At 30.0% G+C, this 27,419-nt stretch overlaps 3 protein-coding genes across 3 annotated transcripts; 1 reads left to right on the forward strand and 2 right to left on the reverse strand.

Annotated features, from left to right (window-relative positions):
* Positions 1-418: 418 nt before the first annotated feature.
* LOC101251632 (myb family transcription factor PHL5-like) lies at positions 419-3,990 on the reverse strand. Its single transcript, XM_004249119.5, has 7 exons — positions 2,933-3,990; positions 2,323-2,509; positions 2,157-2,233; positions 2,022-2,061; positions 1,179-1,233; positions 1,029-1,098; positions 419-925 (listed from the first exon to the last, which is right to left on the reverse strand). Exons 1-7 carry the CDS (start codon positions 3,491-3,493, stop codon positions 707-709), a joined length of 1,209 nt encoding a protein of 402 aa, XP_004249167.1. The 5' UTR covers positions 3,494-3,990; the 3' UTR covers positions 419-706.
* Positions 3,991-15,334: 11,344 nt separating this feature from the next.
* On the forward strand, positions 15,335-19,140 carry LOC101251938 (non-structural maintenance of chromosomes element 4 homolog A). The gene is made up of 7 exons (XM_004249120.5): positions 15,335-15,826; positions 16,351-16,431; positions 17,040-17,292; positions 17,375-17,465; positions 17,833-18,049; positions 18,137-18,228; positions 18,582-19,140. The coding sequence occupies exons 1-7, from the start codon at positions 15,616-15,618 to the stop codon at positions 18,837-18,839; spliced, it is 1,203 nt and encodes a 400-aa protein (XP_004249168.1). The 5' UTR covers positions 15,335-15,615; the 3' UTR covers positions 18,840-19,140.
* Positions 19,141-19,597: 457 nt separating this feature from the next.
* LOC101252237 (enoyl-[acyl-carrier-protein] reductase [NADH] 2, chloroplastic) lies at positions 19,598-24,182 on the reverse strand. Its single transcript, XM_004249121.5, has 13 exons — positions 23,943-24,182; positions 22,535-22,825; positions 22,325-22,434; positions 22,174-22,229; positions 22,008-22,092; positions 21,870-21,917; positions 21,222-21,296; positions 21,023-21,134; positions 20,819-20,870; positions 20,689-20,740; positions 20,530-20,587; positions 20,098-20,196; positions 19,598-19,995 (listed from the first exon to the last, which is right to left on the reverse strand). Exons 2-13 carry the CDS (start codon positions 22,806-22,808, stop codon positions 19,838-19,840), a joined length of 1,179 nt encoding a protein of 392 aa, XP_004249169.1. The 5' UTR covers positions 22,809-22,825; positions 23,943-24,182; the 3' UTR covers positions 19,598-19,837.
* Between the last annotated feature and the right edge of the window lie 3,237 nt (positions 24,183-27,419).

Below are 27,419 nucleotides of genomic sequence, written 5' to 3' on the forward strand. Positions count from 1 at the left end.
ATCTTCTGAGATTCCAAAGATTTCAATAGATTTTTATAATTAGAATTGTGTAAGGCAATAGTCTCTCCTTGTGTTCTTCATCATGTTGTTGCTTCTGTATTTTTGTTTTCTTATGCAGACGGACGGAGGTACAACACAAGGATCCAATATAGACCAAAGGATGAAAAATCGATTGCTACTAGAAATTCTGGCTGTAGAAGGTATGTCGTTGCATACAATGGTCTCACAATATGGTATAACTTGAATAAAATGATGTGAAGAATAAGGTAAAGATGAACTTTGAACTTAAGATATTTTGATCTGAAGTTAGGCTAAGCTAGTTTCCAATTTTCAGAACTTATAAGTCATTTCAGTAAACGTTAAAGCTGGAAGCTCGAAGTTCTCATGATATACGATTGTGTCACACTTGAGGGAAAACTACAGAGAAGCAAAGACAAAATTTAGTGTATATAAGCATATTACAACTTACAAGATCGCCTTATTAAATAACTATATTAGTCAAATTTCTCCTTATGCACACCAGAGCACCATTGAACATGTAGCATGAATGAAGTACTTTAAGTTTTTACATGATATTTATGTCTGCACTTTGTACTATACATTTTTTTTCTTCGTGTATTTTGCTTGGGAGGCAGATTAGCTCTACAGAAATGCTAACGTCGATTCTCTTTCAAAAACTAGATGAAAAAATGTCAAACTACTTTGTTTACATATCATTGTAACTTATATTAGATTGGAAATGAGTATTATTGAAGCTTTCTGCAGCAAAAACTTCATCTTCGTGCGGGGTGAACTGATCAGCAGGAGACGAAATGCTTGAATTTCGCGTCTCCAAGAGACTCCTAGTTGTTTGTTGTTGTTGTTCAAATATCTTCTTCAACTGCTCCCCTTGTTCTTCGATCCTCAATTGTAACTTCCGCTGAATCTAATAACAGAAAGACAATATGATTTAGAAAGTTTTCATTGATACTGTTTCAGCTCTAAGCATGCCTGTTTAAATTTTTTATCTTTTCATGTACTAAATGTACCTCTAGTTGCTCGTGAAGGCGTCTCTGGACTTCTAGTTGCATATGCAGTGCTTCTTTGATTTGCATTCCACTGAAAATAAATCTGGATTAAGGTCACTTTCCAGCTAAAATAGTCACAATAATTAGTTAAGCTAATTGCAAAGAACATACGTTTTGCTGTCGATCTGTGTCACATTATTCGGGCAGTCTGTTTTTCCAGATCTCCCTGCATCATAGGAAGGAGGGAACTCTCATTTTCATAAAGATATGGAAACTTTAAGATAAGTACTTAGCATGTAATGGCAGATTTTCGAGTATATCTCAGAGAGCATTTTCCACAAGCGAGTTAAAATTAAGGTTGCAGTTTGCTGTAAATATCAAATTTAAACAACAACAACTATGCCTCAGTCTCAAACAAGTTGGGGTAACCTATAAGAAATCCTCCACTAGTTCATTTTATATCATCATCATACGAAATAAAATTAAAGTGAAATGTCTAAGAAGTAAGATGAAAATGTTCTTTCAATCTTCTGAGATTTTAAAGACTTCAACAGATTTACTATTAGCATATCTCTGTAAGGAGATAGTGTCTTCTTGTGTTCTTATATCATGTTGGATCCACTTGTTGCATAAATAACAAAAAATGAAAAGCAGAGAAGATATTTCGAAGAAGGTCTAGAACATGGTTAGTGAGGATTCATACAACGGACTCCAACTTGTTTGGGATTGAGGTGTAGTAGTTGTTAGCCAAGATGTGGATACTTCTATGTGGTTGAATTACCTCGTTAAGGACCTCCTATATGGAGAAACATATATTCCCTTTTTTTCTCAGAAATCAACACACAAAAGCATAAAACAAGCAGCAGAATATAGTACTGATGCTTGCATAATGAAGAGAGTCTTGAGCAACGATAAAGTTATCTCAGTCTGAACTACAAGTCACGGCTTCAAGCTGTGGATGATTTTGTTTTGTCATTCATATTAAACATGAAGCTTATTTTGGATAATACATACCTTCTGTCGATTCTGGGATGAACTTTGCATTTCGATATTTCTAGTCAAAACAAGAAAAAGAACATTTGCTTCAGAATTTAGTCTAAATACAACAAGGTTGTTCCAAGAAAGTATTAATTCCTTATTAACAAGTACCTGTAAATGACTTTTTACATGAAAAATTGTTAAGCCTTCTGAATCCATCAGCTTTAGTATTGCCTTTGGCGTCGCCTCTGGCAAATGAAGTGAAGAACAATTAATCCATAGCCAAAATGATCACCTCCAAAGAAACAAAAGCTAAAAAATGTGTAAATTTACTTACTGTCAGCTCCTCCAAGACGATTTACACACTCAACGAATCGATCATGAAGATCCTGAGTCCATCTGATTCGTGCCTTACTCGATAAAGATCCTCCAGAACATCCAGAGTTGTTAAAACTATTTGCTGGTTGACTTCCAGATTGTTGCCTTATATGTACCAAGTTAAAACCACATGTATTATTTGAGACCTGTAGGAGCATAACTCGAGTCAGATAAAACTTGAAAAACAATACTACAGTCGGACCTCTCTACAACGACCAAGTTTTCTTTGGAACAAACTTTCATATTACGTAATACTAGATGGTTCTAAATAACAACATCTCGTTATAGCAACTAAAACATATCAGGACAAACAACACTGTTATAGAGAGTTTGATTGTGTTATGTAGACAACAATCAATTGAAAGTACTGAAATTCAATTACTTGAAAAAAATACTACAGTCAGACCTCTCTATACTAGCCAAGTTTTTTCGGAACAAACTTTCATGTTACGTTATATTAGATGTTCTCGATAACAACATCTAGCTATAGCAGCCAAAACATATCAGGAAAAACAAAATCGTTACAGAGAGATTTGACTGTGTTATGTAAACAAGAATCAAGTACTTACACCATAGTCTTGATTTCCTTGAAAAGGGATTGAAGCAGGCTGCCTATTTGAAGAGTCAATTTCTCTAAACAACTTACTCTTAAGCAGCAAAATTCTCTCTTTCTCTGATAGATTACTAAAAGGATTTCCATATAGTCCTTCAGGACCAAATGGTTGACTACTTGAAAACTGTGATCTGATGAATGATGGCATTGAAATCTTAGGAAAATCGGTGTCAACTCGTGCTGATGAATCTGCTGAGAATCCATTTCCACATTGCTGAGTATACGACGTAGTTTGAGGATCAAGATTCTTGGACAGTTGAGTACAACTATTATTGTTGTCTTGGTAATCATATTGTGTTAATCCAAGGTACCTCTCTGTAGCAAAAAAAGCAGAAGGTGATGATCCTATTCGACTTATAATCGTTCTCGATGATGATGAATCAGTACTAGGCCAAAAATTCGGTTGCTGCTGCTGTTGACAACCATTTTCAACAGAGCTTTCAGGCTGGAAACAAAATCCCATCTGTGGGAACTCTAAGTTGCAATCACTTGCTAACTCATAGTTCTGAATACTCATTTTTTCGCCAAAACGACTGGTCAAGATCAAGATCAAGAAAGTTGCAACTTCTATCAAAATATACAAACAAGAGTGATTCTGTTTTAATCTTTTCAACAAACAAACTGCATTTCTTGAATGAATATCTTAGTTAAAAAGCGCGAAAATCAAGAAACTAAAAGGATGAAGATTCTTGAAAAATAAAAATTGAATCTTTTGCTCCTAATTTCTTCTTCTTCTTCTTTTTGTTATATGCTGAATGACTCCATACACATGATATAAAGAATATGAATATGTCAACATGTAAGTGCCAAATGCCAACTATTTTAAATATTCTGTAATGTAGATAAGGAATGAACAAATGATAAGACCAAAGACAACATTTTTACAATGTGAACTATTTACTTCTATATATAATAGCATTTTGTCCCTTCCAACTAACAAATACAGTCAAACATCCTTATACCAACATTTCACTTATCATATTTCGATCGATTTTTCATGTTATATTTAACAACATTCTACCTATAACAATATTGACAACTATATACTATGTGTAAAAACAAAATACTGTATTATGGTAATTATTATTAATGTATTCAGATAGTGAATTTCAAGGACGAATATCTAAAATCATAAAAATATATTTAAATGGTATCCATTAATTATGATCATAATTTTACGATGAAGAACTACTGAAATTTGCGTTTTTACATTCGTACATTTCTTCTTCATTATACATATACATATAACAATATAACAAATTCAGACAAACGATGTCATTATAACGATGTTTGCCTAGCTAGAATTTAAGTGTCTTTTTTGTGTTTTGTTCTTATACTATTAAAATGAAAAGTGAAAAAGATACAGAATTTTTAAAAAAGGAGGAATATAAGGTTAAACAATTAATTTTAGCATCACTTTTAATGATAAAAGAATATAGCTTATGGGTGCATCTGTCAACATAATAAATTTATGAGGAATGGTATATATCCACTAATACTCTTATCACAAGCTTAATTATTCTTAGTAGCCTATAGTGTGGTTCATGCCTAGAAACTTCCTTATTCACACATTCATTTTATTTTAAATTCAAAAAGTTTAGTAAATCGTCATCTTTTTATTTCTTTCTCAAACTTGCATCTAAAGATTTCTGTTGAGAAAACTAAAAAAATTATGGAAAAAATAGTGTGGTTAATTTTTTTAATATATATATATATAGAATCATGTTTTGTCAATTCCAAAAACTATATTCATACAACTTTTAAAAATAAAAATAAAAATAAAATCTAAATAATAACCTAAAATTGAGACATTTGGAGTGGGATGAATATTCGGTCAAGTATAATTAGGTCAAGTAATGTTCAATAACCTTATAGATTTGTCATGTGTACAATATACTAATTTATGGTTGAAATCCATTTAGATTATATACTCATTTTAATAATAAAAAAAACAAAGCCGTCAATTATTTTTATTTTTTAAAACTATCAAATAAAATAATTAAGTTTACCCTAGCTAATATTTTCAAGAAAAAAAAAGACTGACGGGAATATGCGGACTTCTCGAGTTTTTTACCTGCCAAACCTCGTACTTGTATTGAATTTTTTAAACTATTCTAATTTTAAAGAATTCAACACTATTGAAAAATCTGAATAAATATATTTTTATAATTATTTTAAAACCTCCAAATAATTTTTTTAATGTATTATCATGTTTTTTTAGAACTCAATGGTATTTTTAAGTTTGATCTATTTTTAGAGATTACTTCAGAATTTGGAGAAAGCATGTGTGAAATTACTCCCGAAGAAGTTTGGCGGATAAAAAGCCAGGAAGTTCGCATATTTCCGTCAATCTTAATTTTTTCTTGAAAATATTAGTTTGGTACACTTAATTGCTTTGTTTGCTAGTTTTAAGAAAATAAAAAAGTTGACAACTTATTTTTATTAGCTATTATTATAATGAGTATATAATTTAAAAATGAATCTCAACCACAAATTATTATATAGTATACATAATATAAATTTATAAAGTCATTGGACATTACTTGACCGGATCTTTATTTGATAGATAAGCTTCTCTTGTATTGATTTGTTAATTAATAATAATACGTGTTTTATTATTTCATTTTTCTTCTTCCTTTTCTTATGTGAAAAAATGGAACGTAACATGGAGGAATTTACGCCTAAAATCATAGTTATTATTTGTTCGAATTCTTCGATGCGAGCTTGTTAGATTCTCCCAAATAGTGTATGTTGGATGTTCGATGCATGTGACTTATACAACTTTAAAAAAAAAAAAAAAAGTGGTAAATGACATGCTATAACATGTAATTAAACGACAATAATTTTTTATATACATATTTAGTGATTATAATTCAACTCCAAAAACAATTTGCATGCATATATACCAAGGATCACCAGCCCATTCTTTTTATTTATTTATTATAGCTGGAGAATGTGAAAACACATCGTGTAAGTCGAAAGATTTTGAAAAATATCAATTAATACCCTTTTAAGGAAAAATTACATAAATTAATACATTTTAAAAAATAATTACTGATTTTAGCAATATTTTTTGTGCTTTGTTAAATCTGTAATATGTATTAAAAGTGAATTATGTATACAATATATATGAATTATAATTGTTTTTTTGAAATATACCATGTTTGTTTGTTAAAAAATTGTCACATTGTATTATAAGTGTAACAAAATGTGTGATAAATGTATTATTCATCATTAAAATTTGTATTAAATGTGAATAATAAATTGTCTTTATAATATGTATTAAACTTATATTATAAATGAATTAAAAATGATCAAACGAGATAAAAATATTATTACTATAAATGCTAAATATTCTTTTATTATTTATATTTATATAAATTTTCCCACTTTTAATAAGGTCTCGATTTTGAAAATCAATCCTAATCGAATCGATCGAAGGGCTTCACTTTGAGTGCTAAGGTGTTTATTGTATCAGCAAGAAGTAGACAAAAAGTGAATCATCAGATTGATTCCCACATAATATCAAACAAAAACTAAAAAACAAGAAACCACCTTGGTTATCTCATTTTTAATTTTTTTCAAAATCTTGATTAATATGTAGCTGACATTTACAGTAATAAAATTGACAAAAATTACTATTGTACATCTGTCAATAACAGAATTCAATTATAATTAACACCAACTAACTGCTAAGTTAAAACTATTAAACTATAAGCTAACAAAGCAGTAAAAGAATCAAGTTACACCACTATCGTCAATAAAAATATCCAATCCCCCAGCATACATTTTTTTGGGTGGGGTTGAGTGTTAAGATAAAGGGAATGTCAGAGCAAAGCTAAAATTATTTTTCATGGAATATATATATATATATATATATATATATATATATATATATATAAATCACAAGTTAATTATGAAATCAGTTATTAAAATTTGAATCGCGTATTTATGTTAAGACAGATTCTGGATAGGAGCTATCTAGCGCTGCGATCCAATAGCTTTGATCCATGCTTTAATTTGCATTTGTATTTTAAAAACCTACTAAATTGACATAGATTATTAATTAGAACTTGATAATTTCAAAAGATTGGAATTTAAACTCGTAAGCTTTTTAAAGTTTTAATTCTAACTTTTTTATTTACACCATCTGTATTACATCAGAGATAAATCTAAATATAAACTTAATATATATATATATATATATTTTAAAGATAAAAATATTTAATATCCGAGTAACTTCCTCTTATTAATAATAGTATATATGTGAGGAACTAGGTTCTTGATTTAATTTTCATATATATATTAATTTAGTGAAATATTCCTTAATATGAATATGGCTCTTCTCAAACCCTAACCTATGGTCTAGTTATATTAACTGGGTCACTTTTTTTATATTTACAATACGTTTGAGTTCAATTCTCATTAGCTCACTTTTTTCTTTTTAATTCTCTTTTGACATATTAAAAAAAAATAAACATGCCCGGTTTCCACTATGTTCTAGTAGCCAAAATAAATAAATAAATAAAATGCAATAACAATGGTTTCTTTGGGTTTGTATTTGGAGAACTTGTTTTTATATCTTTAAAAAATTAATCAAATGATAGGTGTGACTTTTATGATTAACTATTATTAATTATAAAAATGATTAATGGAATAATCAACTACAATTATTTGGTGAAGCGCATGAATGGTTTATAGTCTAATCAGTTTGGAATATAATTATAGCTTAAACAATTTAAAAGGAGGTTTTAATCAAACTAAGCTATTATATAAATTCATTCACCAAAATAATATGTTTTTTTTAAAATTTTTACAGAACTAGTATAAACGTATTCCACAGTAACGTTTTAGGATATATTTTATTTTTTAAAAGTTGATGGCGTCAGATTGATATACGTTACTCACAGTAACGTTTTACTCCTAAAACGTTACTTATAATAACATATATCAACCTAATGCTGTTATTTTTTTTTAAAAAAATATACCCTAAAACGTTACTGTGAAATAGGTTTATACTAGTTTTGTAAAATTTTAGAAAAATGTATTACTTTGGTAAATTGTTTTATATAATGGCTTAGTTTAGTTAAAAAATCATTTAAAAGATACTATTTAAATCAATTATTTATCCGTTAATTCTATTTAGGTACAATTAGGGTGTACATGAGCGGATTGGTTCGGATTTTCAAATATCAAATCAGACCATTTGTATCGGATTTTTGAATATATAAACCAAACCAAACCAATAAAACACGGATTTTTCAACCTCGGGTTTCTTCGGATTTTCGGGTTTTTTCTATAAAGTATTAATACAAACATATAATTTACTTGTACTTCAAATAGTTTTTCAGTCCTACCAAAATGCAACTATCTAAGTTATTTCTCAAGAAAATAACAAAAAATATGCTATGATTAATGACACTAAAATATCCAATAAAATAATAATATTGTGTAAAACAAATATTACAATTACTAAGTCATAATGAAATTGATCATAATATAAAGTAATAAATCATGCTAAAATAAATTTAGTAAGTATTAGTTACATAACTAAATATTAAAAGAAGGTAAAATTAGATCATGTATTATAATTTTCTAAATCTATGTAAAACTAAAAAAACAAATATTCAATATTATTGTCATTCTTAGTGTTGAATTGATTTTCTTTTTGCTTAGTGTTATTTCTATTTAAACTTTATTATAATTACCAACATGTATGACTATAATCTTTATTAGATCGTTAAGATTTTAACTTTCCACCATGAAATAAATATATTAAAAGAAAAAAATATGAAAAAGTATAAGAGATATTTAAAAATTATATCAAACTAAGTATTTTTACGTATAAAATATAATTTTAAAATTATATATATAATGTCGAGTTTGTTTGATCTCGGGTTGATTTTTTATTAATTAAAATCAGACCAACCCAAATATAGTCAGATTTTTTTTCCAACACCAAACCAAATCAACTCAAATCACTAGTCGAATTTTTTATCAATTTGACTCGATTTTGGTTCGATATATTTTGTACACCGATACAACCCCTTGCCAATATCCTTAATATTTTTTTTTCCTCTATATATATTTTTGGAATTATTGTCTCACTAACTTATTACAAAAATCTATTATTATTTTTTAAAAATATTTTCTTATTGGAAGTAGATTATTTTTTTTACACTTTTTGATATATGTATAGTTCTACTTCTATCTAATGATAATGAAGATAATGTTAATCCATAAATCCCAAAAAGAAAAATTATGATTATTTGTCTTTACAGGCTTTAACATTCTTGATTTAGTTGCTAATTTTTATCCTTACTTTTTATTTAATCAACCCAAATTTTAAATGAAAAAAAAAACAAATTAAAGAATGAAAACGATCTTACATAAAATATGCAAGAAAAAAAAAATTCTTCGTTGACTTTTATATTATATTATTATTAGTGTGATATTTCCAATTTGGGACAATAAGAGCATGTTACAATAGGTAAGTACCAAAAAAATGATTAATTCCCCTAAATTAACGGGATATTAATTGACTATGTATTTGCTACGTCCTCTTATAATTTTTATATTATTTTTTTAAAAAAATATTTTGATATTTATTATTTAAATTAAAAATTATTTGATAATTGTATATCTACTATCCGTTTAATTTTCTTTTAACTTTCCATATATGATTACTATGAATATGTTGTTGTTTGTCGGTAGTCCACTCTGGTGGATTAGATTCATAATTCAAAAATCACATTCTTGGATGCTTTTGGAATTAAAATATTATTAAAGGGAAAAGGGCAAAAAGATATATTTGTTATTTACGGAATTATGAAAAGGACCTTTTTTATATTTTGTTTTGGATGAACATTACAATTACATAGCTATTTTTGCCTCTTAAATTGTTCAAAGGACACCTTATAGAAACCTTCAACACATTGGCCAGTTGGTATTGATCAATAGGCAAATTAATATTATGCTACTTTATGATAAGTATATAATATATTTGATCTTAGCCAAATTTGTTGGCTTCTCATTTTGCATATTCTTGTCCTCGTTTGGATAAGAATTTTTAAATTTTTATTTTAGAAAATAATTGTTTTTTAAAAAAATCTCATTGTTGAAACATAGAAAGAGCTGAAAGAATAAAATTGATATTTTTCCATAGATATTTAATAAAAGATTTGTGCATTGTGCAATTAAACTCAAGGCTTAGATATCGAATATCGAGTGAAATTTTCATTTTTTAAAAATCACTATTATAGACTTATAAAATATAACTTCATCTTCAAATGTATGTAAATACATTTTATCTTAACTATGGACAAAGTTTAACGATTGAAAAAAGTGAAAACAGACCTTTAGAAACTTATAATATGAAATATGTTATATGTATGCAATTATACGATCATATCTTTAATGATGAAATTAATCGTCCTTAAATATATTTAAAAAAAAATTAGAACTCTTGTTGAAATACACTATAGCTCAAAAAGAAAAGCTTATGCCATGTATTATCCATTTTGATTGTATTTGGCTTTATAAAATTCATCAATTTTTCCTATCAACATAAAATTCACTTAGAATGTCATGTAATGCATGCATTCCATTTTTTAAAATCTAAAAAATTATCAGTCTATCAATCCTCTATTATATTGTTGATCTTGTCGAAAAAATAATAATAATAATATCTCAAAGGCTTTTCACGGAGTAAATTTATTAAATCTGAAAAGTCTCTTGTTTTTGTTTCTTTTAATATTTATTTAATATAAAAAAAAAACATAATCGAATTGGGAACATATATTTAACCCTAATACCCAAAATTGGAAATTGTTATTTTTTATATGCATTTTGGAACTTCTTCTTCTTCTCAAGCATTACATTAATCAATACTAATAAAATTGCATTAAGTGGAGATTAGATAGTCATTAATAATTATATAATGCAGACTAGAGAGAGATGTGAATGAAAATGATTTTCTCCTTTTTTAAATTATCAGATTCCATCCAGATGAATTTTTCTTTTTACACGTGTTTTAAAATAATAATGTCCTTAATTAAAAACTTTTTTAAGCATATTACTATAATTTATAAAGATTCCATCTCCACATAGGGGTTCTAAAAATAGTTTTATAACAAAAGAATCATTCAATCTTTTTAACAAGCATTTCATAAGTTAGGAAAAAACAATAAAACGAAATTAGAAAAAAGAAAGACTTTAGCATGACACCATTGTTCATAATAATTTCATATAAAGGAACATATATAAGAAATTATATTTTATATTTTAATACAATATAAAATTATATTTTATGTTATTTTAAGAAAACCCTCGTATACAAATAGAGAGAAAGAGAGAGCTCATTACGATGAGTCAATACTCTTTAGCAAAATTATATTCGTTCGATTTTAAATCATTAAATATTACAAACTAATTCAACATTCCATAACTTGGAATAAGAAAAAGACACCCCCAAAAGGTCAAAATCTTGTAACGATGAATAAAATCTAACAAACAAAGGAACCCTAAAAATATAGTAATTGTTAATGTTCTATGATTTCTTTATAATATAATGTTTGGCATCAAATTATAAACACTGTGACAACAAGAAAATTATAGAGGAATCTCGGCTTCTGTCTTTAAATTGTCAAAACTCTCCAAACATGGCCTTATTATTTTTAAATATATTAATTTTACAAGAAAATTTAAACCCCTTGCGAATCACTATCATAAAATTCATTTCATACCTTTAGTGTAAGCCACGTCTATTGACTAATCTTAATCGCCCTTCACTAAGGGCGTGTTTGGGAGGAAGAGATATGTCCTCCATGATTTTTATTCTTTATTTTTAAAAAAATAATTTTCTTACTTTTTTTTTAAAAAAAAATTTCTTACTTATTTTTTGTCCGTAAATACAATAGTAATATAATTTGAAGAACATTTATAACTAATTAAAAAAGTTATTATGGGGATTGTAGTAGGTATCAGTGTCATTTATTAAGGAGAAAGTTGTATATAATAGCAAACTTAACCTAAAATAAATGGAATAGTTAGAGTTTGATTTAATTGTGCTCCATAGCAAACGTTTGCAAAAAATTGTCAGGCGCCTCTCTCCCAAATATCTCGCTCGTCACTCCCCTCCAATCTCTCGCTCGCTTCCTCACTTTTTATACAAACACAAGTGTATAAAAAATTGTTTCTAATTATAAAACAGATAAAATTGTATAAATACATATATTTTTGTTCTCTCTCTCGCCTCTTCCAGATCTCGCTCGCCACTCTCCCAAATCTCGCTCGCCACCCTCACCTTTCTCACTTATACAAACAGAAGCGAAATGTATAAATTGCATTTCTGTTTGTATAAAGCGTGAGAAAATTGTATATACACATGCAAGTACATATATTTTCGTCCTATACACTTATATTTTCCTGCCCAGTTTCTTTTATCTTTCTCTCTTTCTCGTTTTATACAAATTTCAAATTGTATCTAATTTTTCTCTTTCTCGTTTTATACAATTCGATTCAATTGTATATTCCTTGTCAAGTCTCTTTTGTCTTTCTCTCTTTCTCATTTTGTACAAATTCAAAGTGTATATAATCGTTCTATACACTTATAATAATACAATTCTTTTTATACACTTCATTATTATACAGTTCTCTGCCCAAGTGTCTTTCTCTTTCTTATTTTATATAATTTGCTTCAACTGTATATGTATAGCGAATTATATAGTTTCTATGTTTGTTATGGAACGCAATTATTCAAACTTTGTTATAGTATACAAATATAAATTTTTTATTTGTTATATGTGAAAGTTGCCCTTTATTAAACGACGTTTGGCAAAAAACTAACTTTTTTGTGGCGAGGTGGTGGTCAAGGAGTGGAGTTAGTATAATTTTCCCTTTATAAAATTTGTTTTTCCATTAAAAAAAATTACTTTTTATAATATTTTAATTAGCCAAATGTAGAAGAGTTTGAAATTCTATACCAAACACACCCTACAACGACGCTTGCCATCGTTGAAAAGAACATAAATTGGTGACCACTATTTTTTTTAAAGAATTCTCATCATGTTTTAAGATCATAATTTGCCTAACCCAATAAAAGATACTTCAATAAAATGGGCAATAAAAGTTGAAAATATTCTTATAGCATGTTTTTAGAATAAGATTTCCACGGTTTATGGATGATAGAGATTTGCATGACATTTGATATTTATTTGTGTTCGGTAAAAGTTTATATCTGAATAAATATGTTAAATATATTAAAATCTTATAAAGAGTTTAAATTTATTAAGATGTTATTCACATGATAAATATTATAATAATTTATCTCACTGTGTAGTCTGCGTAGACACAAAACAAGTATTATTACAACCCCAAAAACACAACTATCTCCACCACAGTCGAGCACAACTACCATTACGTATAGCGATCATCACAAAATCACTATTGATACACCTACAGTGTAATTAGAATAAATCAAATGTATCGGTTTTTACCATGAATTCAACGGAAAAAGACCTAAAATATTCTCGAAGTATTGGAAATGGTACAAAATTACCCTTCATCCATCATTGGCTCAAAAAGCCCTTTTCACCCACCTATTGGCTCCAAAAATATCATTGTCATCCACCTTTGCGTTCAAAATAAATCACTTATTTAACGGTTTCAAATTTAAACCATTTGAATAATTTTTTAAAATACTTGGCGCTCAACAATTTGATATAATTTAATTTATTAATATCATTTATAAACCAACCCAATACCCACCAATTACTAATTAAACCCCACCCAATTAATAAATCAATTCTAATATCAGAATCGCCCTAAACACTACTAAAACACGATGAAATTACAGATTCCTGAAAAATGACATTCAAACTTATTCGAGTCTGAATTGAAACTCCAATTAAATTTAATTTGAACCGCTTATTTAGGAGGACGTTTTTAATAGAATTCTCTTTCAAGCTTAAATTAGAATTTTATGATTAAAGGTAAAGAAATAGTACATAACGAATTAATTCATGCATTTTTTTAAAAAAATATATAATTTAATAAATAAAATTTCAATACAATTTTTTTAAAAAAAGTTATCTATTAAGTAACGTCACATAATTGAGACGAGTGAATAATTAAGATGAACATAGTCAGACTTTTAAGTTTATCCGTAATTTTTAATTAGACACTTGAATTATAATATGTTTTCATCGAGGACTTCTATTTATGATCTACTTCTACAGACATTTTCGCCTCAAATTTCTAGAATTAACAGTACTTTTTCTGTTGTTGCATTAGTAATGAGTCGGGTTTATTAATTGGGTGTGGTTTAATTAGTAATGGTGGATAGTAGATTGATTTATAAATTATATTAATAAGTTAAATTATACCAAATAGTTAAATGTATTAAAAAATATTTAAATAGTTTAAATTAAAAATCGTTAAATAAGTGATCAATTTTGAACCCAAAAATGAATGACAAGGATATTTTGGAGTCAATAGCTGAATGATAAGGGTATTTTAGAGCCAATAAGTAGATGGAGGATAATTTTGTATCATTTGTAATACTTCAAGGATATTTAAAACCCTTTCCGTGAATTCAAACTAATAATTAAATTTTACTATTAAATACTGAATTCTGATAAATCCCTAGATAAATCCGCACTGATATGGTCAAATCTCGACAAGAGTACCAATTAGGTAGGCCAATATGCCATTATGGGCTATGGGCCTTAACCCAACAAATTCTGATTATTACCCGAGTAGGCCCAATAGTTTTAGAAATGGATGATCTTGGATACACCTAATTCTTTACAAAAAGATGTGTAACTACTATATAATAAATTATGACACTAACAATACAAAGTTAGTAATATATTTATAAGTATGGTTACCAACAAAACCACCTCTGAGATACAAATTCAAACAGTGGATAAGAAGTAATTTTAATAAAATTAATATCATCATTACTAATCTGAATATTATTCTATTTAGTACTATTCTTATATACTTTACCTAATAAAAGTTATCGTAAAAGAAATTCTAAGACCATTTGTGTATCGTTCCATTCAATTTTATATCTCACACTAAATTTTCTAATCTAATTTGAAAGTCTCATAAGCAATAGAACTTGAAGAAAGTTGCAATTTTATGTTGAATAATTGAATATATTCGATACAAGCAACATAAAAGGAAGCCTAAAATATCCTCGATTTAACTAAGTATATTATGTTATGTTTCCACAATTTATTTTGACAAATAAAAATAACTATTGTCTTTATTTATAACTTAAAGGACCAAATTCTTGACAAATAAAAATAACTATTGTCTTTATTTATAACTTAAAGGACCAAATTGAACACTTGTAAAAGTTATTAAGGACTATATTCATCATTACCCAAAACTTACACACAGAGCGAGAGAGGGAAAGGGGTAAATTACTCACAGCGCGCCTCAATGGAGGTTTCAACTTTTTTTTGAATATTCATAGGGTTCTTACTTCTTCTTCTTTCTTCTTCTGGATTTCAAATTTTAGCGATTCTTCTTCTCTGATTTATCAATTTCTTCGATCTGCTTCATTGATTCTCGAATCTTATTTGAACAATTTCGCCCTAATTCTTTCATAAAAAGCTTCCTTATTAAGCAATGGTTCGAGCTGTAAAACGCGAACCTGTTGATACTCAGGGTAATGGAGTCAAGACAAGGAGAAATGCTGCAGCAGCGGCAGAGGCAGTGGCGGCAGCAGTAGCAGGCCCTAGCAATAGGAACAACAATAACAGTTCGGTGGAGGAAGAGACTATAGTAGGGCGAAGAGTTCTACGCTCTCATTATCTCAATTTTAAGAATCGGATTTCTGGTAATTTAGTAGTTTCATAATTTTTGCTCCTTTATATGCTTGCATTCAGTTTTTTTTTCTTAATTGTATGTGTGATTTAATACTCTGTTGCATAACTGAATAGATTCATGACTTATCTAATTAGAATTCAGATATGGAGTTCAGGTATTCAGATAGAACTGAAAGCACTATTGGTGAAATAGTTATAGATAATTATACTATTCATTTGAACAAATATAATGCCAAACGAAACGAAACAAAAATCTAAAATGTAGTATCTTTCTCACTGAAATCCTTGTAGTCTTAGTGTCGTAGAGAATTGTCATTTTCATCTTCTTTAAATTTGCCTTTTTTATGTCATTTGTTAGCAACTGGTTCTTACTTTTTTTTGGATGAGTTCTAAGACTAGTTTCTGTTGGAGTCAAAAGAGTTCAATTTTGATTTTATGGTGAATATCTCATGTTAGTAAGTTGATTCAATGAATGCAACCGGTGCTGCTGTCTTTTTTGCATAATTAGGCAATAATATTTTTGTGTTTGTTGCAGATGAGAGAGATAATATATCAACAGTTGATTCAGATAGATTTGAGTCAATAATTGAGGAAGTTGAAAGGCTACATCAACAAGGTATTGATTCAAGTCTGGTGCATTGATACTATCTGTGCTGTCTTTAAATGTAGCTCATCTATGCTTGTGTGAGTGAAATTTGTTCACTGAATGCTCCCTCCACAATAAATGAGTGAAACAACTGTTTTTTCTAGAGTTTTGGAAGTACTACTGCAAAAGTTGAAATTTTCGCAGCATGTTATTGCGAAATCTCATGATCCATTTGGCAAAAGAATTAGTGCATTTAAAAAGATGGTTTCTTCAGTAATTGGATTGATAGCCTTCCATTACTTGCTCGCATAACTATGATTGATTTGTTAGTTTAGTCTGTTTCTCAAATCTTTGTTTTATGCTGAGTTAAAACCTGATATAAAATAAATTAAGTAAAGCTGAGTGTAAGTGGATAATACTTTCCTCAGAAAATGCCTGATAATTTCCTTTAAATTTGGAGCATGAGAAACACACGTTTGATCATTTCCCTCCAACTTTTGATTTGTTTAATTGCTGAGAAATGAAACAAAAGCTTATTCTTTTGAATTTTTAAGGTTCACAACCCTGATGACTCATTCACACTATCATGTTTGAATATTCTGAATTCAGTTAGAAGTTTTTTTCTTTTTTATATATAGTACAAAAACCTAGGGAACAGGTCGCCGATGCTGAAGCCTTGCTGGACATCACAAACACACTGGTGACCACTGTAAAGGCACATAGTAATGGAGGCGTGACCCCTTCAGATTTTGTTAGTTGCTTACTTAGGGACTTTGGCCAAGAAGCTGGATCCAGCCGTAGGACAGAAGAGGACGGAAACAATGTGCACTGGTACAATGTTGGTCGTGTAGTCTCTCATGTTTTCAGGGGTGCTCCTGGATGCTGCACTATGTAATTGTTCAATCATCCATATTCTTTCTTGATAGGTACTGTTTTGTCTGTTGAACCAGATGTTAATCTATATTATTTACAGGATTGGACCTATGAATACTGAAATTAAGCAACGCAATCCTGTGGTTCGTAAAAAGCGTGTGATACCAACAGAAAGTGAACACCCAGAGGAGGTATAAATTACAAAGCTCTACACAGCCTTGCTTATTTTGTGGGGAAATTGCTACCCCTTACCAGAAGCTGGAATATATTTTGAGCTAAAACATTTGAAGTACTTTACTCTGATGTTTTCTGTTAGAATAATTGGGTCTATCACTAAAATAGTTTAAGCAAGCATTTTGCTTGGATACTATTATCCTGTAGATTTCCATTGATCAACTATTTCTCTGTATGCAATCGTGTTTATTCATTCTATTTTACATGCTGCTGATTGCAGTTATTTTTCATCTGTAGTTCCTCTGAACTGTATAAACCACTAGCTAACTTTTTCTTACTTTGGCGAAATGAATTGTATCCTAAGATTTCTAGATATGTTTTCAGCTAGATGAACCTGATGGTGAAGGCAAGACAGACACTGACAAGAATATGGCGACAATGTTCCAAATTCTAAGGAGGCATAAAAGTGCCAAGCTTGAAAACTTAATCCTGAATAGAAGATCCTTTGCACAAACAGTTGAAAATTTGTTTGCCCTATCGTTTCTAATTAAAGATGGGCGGGCTGACATAACTGTTGACGACAAAGGCTGTCATAGGGTTTGTAAGTTCTTACATCCATAGTTGTTTTCTCCTTTCTCTTCTTTTGCTACTTCTTCTTTCATGACTTGAGTAACTAATGCTGATGCAGCACCAAGGAATGCGCCTGCTTCTAATGCAGTCCTTTCAGGGGAGGTTTCTTATAACCACTTCGTCTTTAGATTTGACTTCCAGGATTGGAAGGTAACACAAACCATCTCCTCTCTCAAATTGTTTTGGTGGTCAATATTTTGTATCTGTTGAGATTGCTGTATTAGCACACTGAAATGACTTTCTATCTTCTACTAAAACTTTGTTTCTCACACAAACCTAATGGCCAAGGATTTGGAATAGTTGATGACAAACAACTGTGAAATTTGTATGATTCTGCACTAGTAGGTGTTTGATCAGTTTTTCCATCCGACTCATTTTCATCTGTGATTCATAACAGTTTATTGTTCTAAGCACGGTTTCTACCACTTTACTGCACATTTTTGAATATGTTAGACGATCATTTTAAGGCTGATAATGATCTGAATTTTCATCCTTATATGCAGCTTATGTTAGCTTCTGTTGCTGTTGGAGATGAATTAATGCCTCACAGAAATGAAGCCGATATACCAGCCACTTCTCAACCAGCATCAAGTACCGTAGATAAGGAACAAGCTGTTTCAACAACACCGATAAGGAAGTTATCTCGGAATCGTGGTCTGGTTTTGCAGGAGCAGACTGTAGTTGAAGACTCCCCAGAAAATGACAATTCTGCAAGAGCTGCTGCCATTCGTAAAGGAAAACGAAAGCTCACACAAGACTAAGCTACAGTTTATCCACTTTGAGATGATGCAGGATGTTCCTTAGTTTTTGGTGAAGTATTAGGAATTTGCTAACTTCCTTCTGATCTTCTTCCCACCCCCTCTTTGGCCAATATCTCTTTGGTTAATCTAGGTGCCAAATTTGACATTCGTTGGGGACATGGGAATTCAAATGTTGGGAATCCCTCAAGTTAGTATTATGTTATCTGTAAATTGTTCTCTGTTTGTAGTAAACAAGTAATTGTGACACTGGTGGTAACAATTCAGTGTGTTTTTTTTTTTTAAATGACGACGAATTCCGTAATAGCTTAGCTGAATTTCTTAGAGAAGTTGGTATTGACCCTGTTGTACATTTTTATGGTACACCTGGATAAACCATGGTTTGTGCAGAGGTTGAACATCATTACCAAAAAAGTGTAAAACAACAAGTGACGATATATGTGGAATATCAGGAAAAAAGTAGTATTTCTTTGGGTAATCAGAAAGCAAAGGAATATAGATTCTTTCTGATTACCCAAAAAATTAAACAAAAATAAACTATATTCCTATCAATACAACCCCTCATTAGCAGCTGACAGTTGTATTAGTAGTAGTTCTAATAAAATATCGTGTTATTTTCAGATAATGTATTATCTAGTTTGTTATGAAAATAAATGGTAATTTTATATCGAACTTATGAAGTCAAATTATGTTTCATGTTTGTTCTGTCTTATTTTTGAAAAAAGTGAAATATGTTACCGAAAATATATGGCCAGGCACAATAATAGAAACTTCACGGAAAACTGGTATATGGAAATCTATAGCCAAATGCTAGCTTAATGTAGATAGGTCAGGTAACACACTGCCAATAAATAATGAGGACCGCAGCTAAAACTGAGATTGCGTCGTACAAATTAAGTTACCTTCTGGAAAAAGATAGGATGTCGTCACTAAAAATTGCTATCCGGAATCTATGACAGATAACAAAACAAAGTTTCTCTAGATCACCAAAGCTTCTAGCACTAGCTCTTATTATCTTTTGGGATGTCGAGACCCGTGAAAGCTGGGCTGTCAACTCCAACTCCCATCGCGTTCAGACCATTGTCAACATACACAGTGGCGCCAGTAATTGCTGAAGCCAAAGGAGATGCCAGAAATGCAGCAGTGTTCCCAACCTCCTCTGTTAGATCCAATTACAGGTTTAGATACTCAGAAACAATAGAGCCACAAACAACTTCCATTAATACAACTATCAGAATCAACAGCATTGTCAGTGACTTACCAGCATACAACTCCTTTTGCAAAGGAGCATTCTCCAGTGAGTAATTTATCATCATGTCGATAAAGCCAATAGCTTTTGCTGCACGACTTCCCAGTGGACCTGGAAAACAATTACTTGTTTAATTTTCGGCAATGGGATTCCAGATTTATGAGCACCAAGCACATGGGAAGGAAGCCAAAAAAATAGGACTTTTTTGTGCAAGTCGAACACACAAAAGGGTTGAAGAGGTTCTCCACCAAATATATTTTTATGAAGTTTAGTTTGTCATGGAACTGAAGGGATGTACTAACATGGAAAACATACTCTTCCTGTGACGGGAATAAGCTACAAGCTTTGAAAAATGCAGCATTTTTTTGAATTAGTTTGTGCAGCAAACTTTCAGAGTTCAAAGAGCATCAAGTTATGCGAAAAACTGAGTGTTGTGATGCATACCTGCAGATATAGTGTTGACTCTGACTTTGTGCTTTCTTCCAGCTTCAAATGCCAGGACCTTCAACAAAAACGTTAAAATAACTCTTAAGCGATGCTCATAGTTGAAGCTAAAGGAAACGAGATATGGATTATCGAAAATAAAATTAGCAACAAACTTACTTTTGTGTCACTCTCCAAAGCAGCTTTTGCTGAACTCATACCACCTCCATATCTGTAAATTCAAGAAGAATATTAAACATATACTGAGAAATTAAGGAACTTCAACCTAGGCAATTAATGAGAGTCGTACCCAGGGATAATCCTTTCAGAAGCAATGTACGTTAGAGAGATTGTGGCACCGCCTGCAAGGTAAGGACATAGTTGAAAGATTCAGATTTCCTTCTTTCTTGTTAAAACGTTTACAGAAAAGGAGTTGTCTGATGAACAGCACATCATTCACTTATTTTGTATTACCAAAATAACAAAAAACAACAGAACATTAACAAGAGTTTACCTGGATTCATTATGGGAAGAAAGTGCTTTAGTAGAGATATGAAGGAATAACTGGAGGCAGATATAGCTGCAAGGTATCCTTTTCTTGATGTCTCCGATAGAGGTTTGCTAACCTACAACAAAAAATTTAGAAGTTATTGGCCTGATGAAGATTATACATGACTTACAAAAAATAATGAAAGGAAGAAGGAGAAGTGTACCTCTGGACCATTTGCAAGTGAATGTACAAGGATGTCAATAGTGCCAAAATCTTGTTTTACAGATTCAGCAACTTCCTAAAATATTAGAAATTGCAAGGTCACGTAACAAGTTTATCAGCTCTTTTGACATAATGCATTCCCTAACATACAATACTGATTTACTACTTTACGTGCAACATAGATAGTTCAACTACAAAATTGAAGGAGAAAATGATAACCAAACACAAGTTCCAGCATCAATGATGCCTATAGCATATAATTAAGTCTTTACTGATAACCAAACACAAACACCAGCACTCACCAGTAATGATGCATATACACAATGAAGTCTTCCTAACCACATCTTTTTTGGCCCAATAGTTCTAGGGATCCAGATTCAAGAAGATTTTAAATAAAAATTCTAGTTCCTTGGTACTATCTGTAGCACAAACAATTAATAATAATATGAATGTCAACTATAAGCAATGTGCAAAGATATGGTGGAAAAAGGTGAGACGACCAGAAACATCTGGTATATGTTTGAATACTCTGACATGCATGAACCCAAGTTTCCTTAATATGAGCATTAACAATTGCATATGATTGCACGCAGGCACATATCCAGTTGAAAAATATGATAAACACCAACAAATATGTAGAGCATAATACCGAGACAGTCCACTTTGAGGATCCAGCGTAACGTTTGTTTGTTTTCACCTGCACCATACAAATTTCACCAAGAATGATTAGACTTGAGCAATTTTCCTATAATTTGTTGGAAAGAGTACTGAAAATAGTTTATCTTACATCCTCAGGAACATCTTCTGGACTGTCAAAAACGGCATCCAATGGGTAGACTTTTGCAATTTCCATCAATGAACCATCAGGCAACCTAAAACATCAAATTAAATTATCCCTCTGAAAAGAGTGGGGGGAAAGAGTACATGGAAAGAAAGAACATCATCATTCTTACACTCGTGATTGGTCAAATTTCCCACGGCGCAGACTGGTCTCGAAAATGTTGAGCGCCTAAAATATGAAGCTATTAGAAAAGATAACCTCTTTGACATTGCTATAAGTAATAAATAGTAGTAACTTCAAAAACAAATCATATATATACGTACAGGCACCCATGTACCAACAAGAATTTCAGCCCCTGCAGCAGCAAGAGACTTTGCTATTGCCCATCCATACCCATTGTCATCTGCTATGCCAGCAATAAATGCCCTCTTACCTGCATCAATAAGAAATAGCAATCAATATTGCAAGTATGAACTCTGAATTTCTGCACAAAACTCAACTCAGAGGAGAATCCATAGACACTTCGGAGCAACCTCTCAGATCAATAGGCAACCCTGAAACTGGCACTTGTTCACTAGCTCCAGACATTGCTTTTGTAACCATCCTTTCAAATTTTATAGGAGCCAATTTGAAGCTATGGATTGGCTTCGCGAGCGAGATATGTGATGAACTTCTAAAATCAGTAAAAGATTTTCTTTTACTTCCAAAATTGAAACTCATAGTGCTCATTTTCGAAACATTCTGCGATGCAGGAATGCATTGTTTGGTTGCTTGTATTTGCAAGCCAGGAGTTGTGTTTGCAGCCATTTCCGACAAAGAAGAATCTGAAGGAATCATAGATGGTCAGTGCAATGAAATATCATTTAACCAAGAGAACATATATTATAACACGTTAACATCAAATCCAAATGTGTAAGTAAGTACATGAAAAGCTTATAATTGTATCTAGCGAGATATTTATTCCATATAACACAAATTTGAACTCAGGGTATAACCCCCACCCACCCCAAAAAAATGAAGTTAAGCATTCATCAACAACCTCCATCAAGCACTCAAAAATAAGAATGATCAAGCTCCACCCCAGCTTAAAAATGTGTGCTTGGTGAAAATATTTTCCGGTAAGATATTTATCAAAGATCAATTTTAAATGCAAGGAAGCTGGATAGAGTTTTGATTTAAAAAAAATTGATAATAATGTCTTGAGTGTTGTTGGAGAAGGCAATATAAAGTTAAAAGTTGAAAATTTTGTAAAGAAAATTAAGTTCCACTAGGAAACTCGATAGCATTCTCTCTCTTTGGTGACAAAGGTTTTGTTAATGAAAATTTTCCATCATAACATACACAACCTACAACATCTACCCTCGATCCAAATCATGATGAGGTCGGCTACATGAATTTTCATTACTCATTTAAGCTCAACTTATATCATCATTATACCAGACACAACCTGAAATAAATAATAAATGCTAGCAGACAAAAAGCTAAAGACATAGCTCAAGTAGTACAGGAATGATATTACAGATGCATACACTCAAATGCATTCTAATTTCCAGATTTAATCAAAAATACAAGACGGAAACAAAAAAATCCGACAAATAAACTGAGATAACATAGCTCAAGTAGTACAGAAGTGATACTACAGATGCATACACTCAAATGAATTCTAATTTCCAGATTTAATCAATATACTGAACGGAAACAGAAAATTCCAACAAAAAAACTGAGAAATCTTAGCTCAAGCAGTACAGAAGTGATATTACAGATGTATACATTCAAATGCATTCAAATTTTCTCCAGATTTAATCAAAATACTAAACGGAAACATAAAATTCATACTAAAAAAACACAAAATCGCGAACTGATAGAGATATGAATTGATCAATGTAGCAAATCTAAACAGCATTTGGATCATAAATATTTCTGAAAAAAAAAATAACGTACCTCACGTCGATGAAAACGAAGAAACAATGCTTAAAGAAGAAAATAAACTGATTTAGATTTCTCAAAGTAGAATTAATATAGGTCTCTTTCGATGAAATCGAAGTTGAGGAGCTTTGAAAATGTAGTGAGTGAGAGTGCTAACAGGTGGGACTTTTGGCTCTTCTGTTGAATGGCAATTTTACCCTGTTAAGGGTTGGGCCTATAGCCCAAGTCCATTAGTAGCCCGTCAAAAAAGTTTGCAAACTATTAATAAGGGAATACTATTTTATTTCGATTAAATTAGAGTTTTTGGTCAAAAACAACTTTAATCTATATTTCAAAATTAAACAACATTCTTAAAATATCATTCTTAGCAGAAACATCCTTCAAGTATATAAAAGTTAACAATTTTCATCCTTCTGTTAGATATCGTCGAAAATAAAAGGATCTTATAAAAACATGAGTAATTCACGTGACTATCAACAAAAAAATTTCTTGCATAATTTCATTATCTGCTATAAGTTCCTAAAAAAGTATTAAAAATCTTAGACACCATTACTTACTGAAACAAAAAAAAATGTTTGGAAGGTGTGATGATACATGATGTGTTGTTTTTCTTATTTAGTAACGTAAATGAAGCTTAATTATCTTTACCCTTTTCAAAGTCAAATTGTATTTAGATCAATAAATTTTTAGGCCAGTCAGATATTGAAGAAATCAAAATATTGATTATATCTCATATTTGAGTTTCATTCTACATTATTAGAAGCAAAATTCTCCAACAAACACCGCTTCGAACATATTTAATTAAGAAAAAACATATTCAACTAATAGTTTTAATATCAAATTACATGAAAACTAAATTTAAAAAAAAGTCAAAATTAAAAGATTTTGCATAACGCTAAACTCAATTACCGAAAAAAAGTTCATGATAATATTTTTGATGTATCTAAGAATAATAATTACTGAGGATGCTTAATTTTTTGTGGGATTTGTTAGTTTTCTAATTAATTCAAGTAAAAGGATGAAAATTATTCACATTTTAATACTTGAAGGATACTTTCTGCTAAGAATGATACTTTAAAGATGTAGGTTAAATTTTGGGTACAGACTAAGGATTATTTTAGCCAAAAATTCATTAAATTGTATACAATTTTAAATTTTATACAAATATATAAATATAATCATTGATACATATACATAATAATTATATATATACAATTACCTAACCTATATACATATACATCATTGCACTTTTATACAAACGAGAGGCCTGCCAACAATTTATACAAAGTTGATGCTCCATAGCAATGATAAAGTTTGATATGAAACGCAATTATACAAACTATAGCTATAATATACAAATATGATTTTATGTTTGTTGAACCTAAAATTTACTCGTAAAATAATTAGATAAAAATATTATAAACCTACGAATTTGGAAATTGAAACTTGAGTTTTTTTTTTTTTGGGTTAAAATCCACGCTCTTAGGAACGACTAAATGAAAAAAAGCTAAATAAATAAATGTTCGCGCCGGGATTTAAACTTCAAACATGAGAGTTGACTTTACTGCGTTATAGCTTTCTTCTTGTCCATGAGGCTATTCAAGATTAAAATATCTTCGCAAATACAAAAAAATACCTTATATATATAGTGTAATTTTTTGTCTGGAATTTTGGATGAATCCACATGAGCCTGCTCTGTATCTGTGCATATATTACTAGTTTCTGAATAAGTGTGTTGCACATGTTTTTCATGAAAGTTTTCATATATTTGTTAGAATAATTAAAATTTTATCAAAATATGTAGTGAATAATAAAGTGCAATTTTAATTACCAATATATCTTCTCTAGAAACTTATTAACCTAAAAATTTGTTCATTTTTTTAGGCAAAATTGAATATAATGACAAATTAATAAATCAAATTAAATGTTATAACCATCATTTGATTTAATTGTGCCCCGTAGCAAACTGTTTGCCAATCACCTCTCTCCTCAAACTCTCGCTCGCCTCTCTCCTCTCGCTCTATATCTCTCACTCGCTTCTTCTCACTTTTATACAAACAGAAATTATAAAATATGTTTGTATTTGTATAAAGCGAGAAAATTTGTGTGTGTCTGTGTATATACATATATATATATATATATATATATATATATATATACACGTTCCCCTCTCTCCCCTCTCCTAGATCTCGTCCGCCACTCTCGCCTCTATCACTTATACAAACAGAAACGAATTGTATGAATTGTGTTTTTTTGTTTGTATAAAGTAAGAGAAAATTGTATATGTCTTCGTCCTATATACTTATAATTATACAATAAAAATACTCTCCTGCCTTGTTTCTTTTGCCTTCTTTCTTTTTCGTTTTATACAAATTCAAATTGTATCTAATTTTTCTCTTTTTTGTTTTATACAATTCAATTCAATTATATATTCCCTGTTCAAGTCTCTTTTGCCTTTCTCTCTTTCTCATTTTATACAAATTCAAATTATATATAATCGTACTATACACTTATAATTGTACAATTCGTTTTATAAATTTTGTTTTATACAATTCTCTGTCCAAGTATCTTTCTCTTTCTCGTTTTATGCAATTTACTTTAATTGTATATGTAAAGTAAATTATACATATAATATGTTTACTATAAAACACAATTATACAAACTTTGATATAACATACAAATATGAATTTTACAAAAATTACCTCTTTTTTTTAGGGAAAATTGTATATAATAGCAAACTAATAACCTAAAATAAATGGAATAGCTAGGGTTTGATTTAATTGTGCTCCATAGCAAACGTTAGCTAAAATTTGTCAGCGTCTCTCTCCCAAAAATCTCGCTCGCCACTCTCCATTCTTGCTCGCCTCTCTCGCTTTATACACAGAAGTGTATAATTCTGTTTCTGTTTTGTATAAAGCGAGAGAAAATTGTATATACAGATGCAAAAATATATATCTTCGTGTTATACACTTAATTATACAGTTTACAAACATTTTACTTCAAATATTGCAGAGAAAAAGACCAACGAATTATACAATTGCGAATTATACAATTGCAGTGAAATACAATTTTCTCTAGCTTTATACAACATAAGTGTATATATATTGTGTTTCTGTTTTTGTATAAAGCGAGAAAAACACATATCTTCTTGCTATACACTTATAATTATGCAATATACATACATTTTAATTCGATTCAACTGTATGCAAAGTAAATTATACAATTGCAGCGAAATAGGTCAGCGAATTATACAATTTAGGCCATCGAATTATATATGTATAGCGAATTATACAGTTTTATGTTTGTTATGGAGCGTAATTATGCAAACTTTGCTATAACATACAAATATAAATTTTTTATTTGCTATATATGAAAGTTGCCTTTTTTTTATCCGACGTTCATCATAAGCATCAACCTATTTTATTGGACCTAACTTCAAAAGGCCTAAAAAAAACAACTAAAGCCCTAAGATAGTAGATCCACAGAGTGCAC

Source organism: Solanum lycopersicum, chromosome 10 (genome assembly GCF_036512215.1).
Source record: "Solanum lycopersicum chromosome 10, SLM_r2.1".
NCBI classification, from domain to species: Eukaryota; Viridiplantae; Streptophyta; class Magnoliopsida; order Solanales; family Solanaceae; genus Solanum; species Solanum lycopersicum.

Excerpts from the sequence above, each read along its gene's own strand:
- LOC101251632 (XM_004249119.5), bottom strand. The coding sequence starts at position 3,493 with ATGAGTATTCAGAACTATGAGTTAGCAAGTGATTGCAACTTAGAGTTC. Across the intron at positions 2,510-2,932 it reads AAGGAAATCAAGACTATGGT|GTCTCAAATAATACATGTGG; the intron begins GTAAGTACTTGA and ends ATGCTCCTACAG. Across the intron at positions 1,234-2,021 it reads CATCCCAGAATCGACAGAAG|GGAGATCTGGAAAAACAGAC; the intron begins GTATGTATTATC and ends CCTATGATGCAG.
- LOC101251938 (XM_004249120.5), top strand. The coding sequence starts at position 15,616 with ATGGTTCGAGCTGTAAAACGCGAACCTGTTGATACTCAGGGTAATGGA. Across the intron at positions 16,432-17,039 it reads TGAAAGGCTACATCAACAAG|TACAAAAACCTAGGGAACAG; the intron begins GTATTGATTCAA and ends TTTTATATATAG. Across the intron at positions 18,229-18,581 it reads TTGACTTCCAGGATTGGAAG|CTTATGTTAGCTTCTGTTGC; the intron begins GTAACACAAACC and ends CCTTATATGCAG.
- LOC101252237 (XM_004249121.5), bottom strand. The coding sequence starts at position 22,808 with ATGGCTGCAAACACAACTCCTGGCTTGCAAATACAAGCAACCAAACAA. Across the intron at positions 20,871-21,022 it reads TCTTCCCATAATGAATCCAG|GCGGTGCCACAATCTCTCTA; the intron begins GTAAACTCTTGT and ends CTTACCTTGCAG. Across the intron at positions 20,197-20,529 it reads AGTCAACACTATATCTGCAG|GTCCACTGGGAAGTCGTGCA; the intron begins GTATGCATCACA and ends ATTGTTTTCCAG.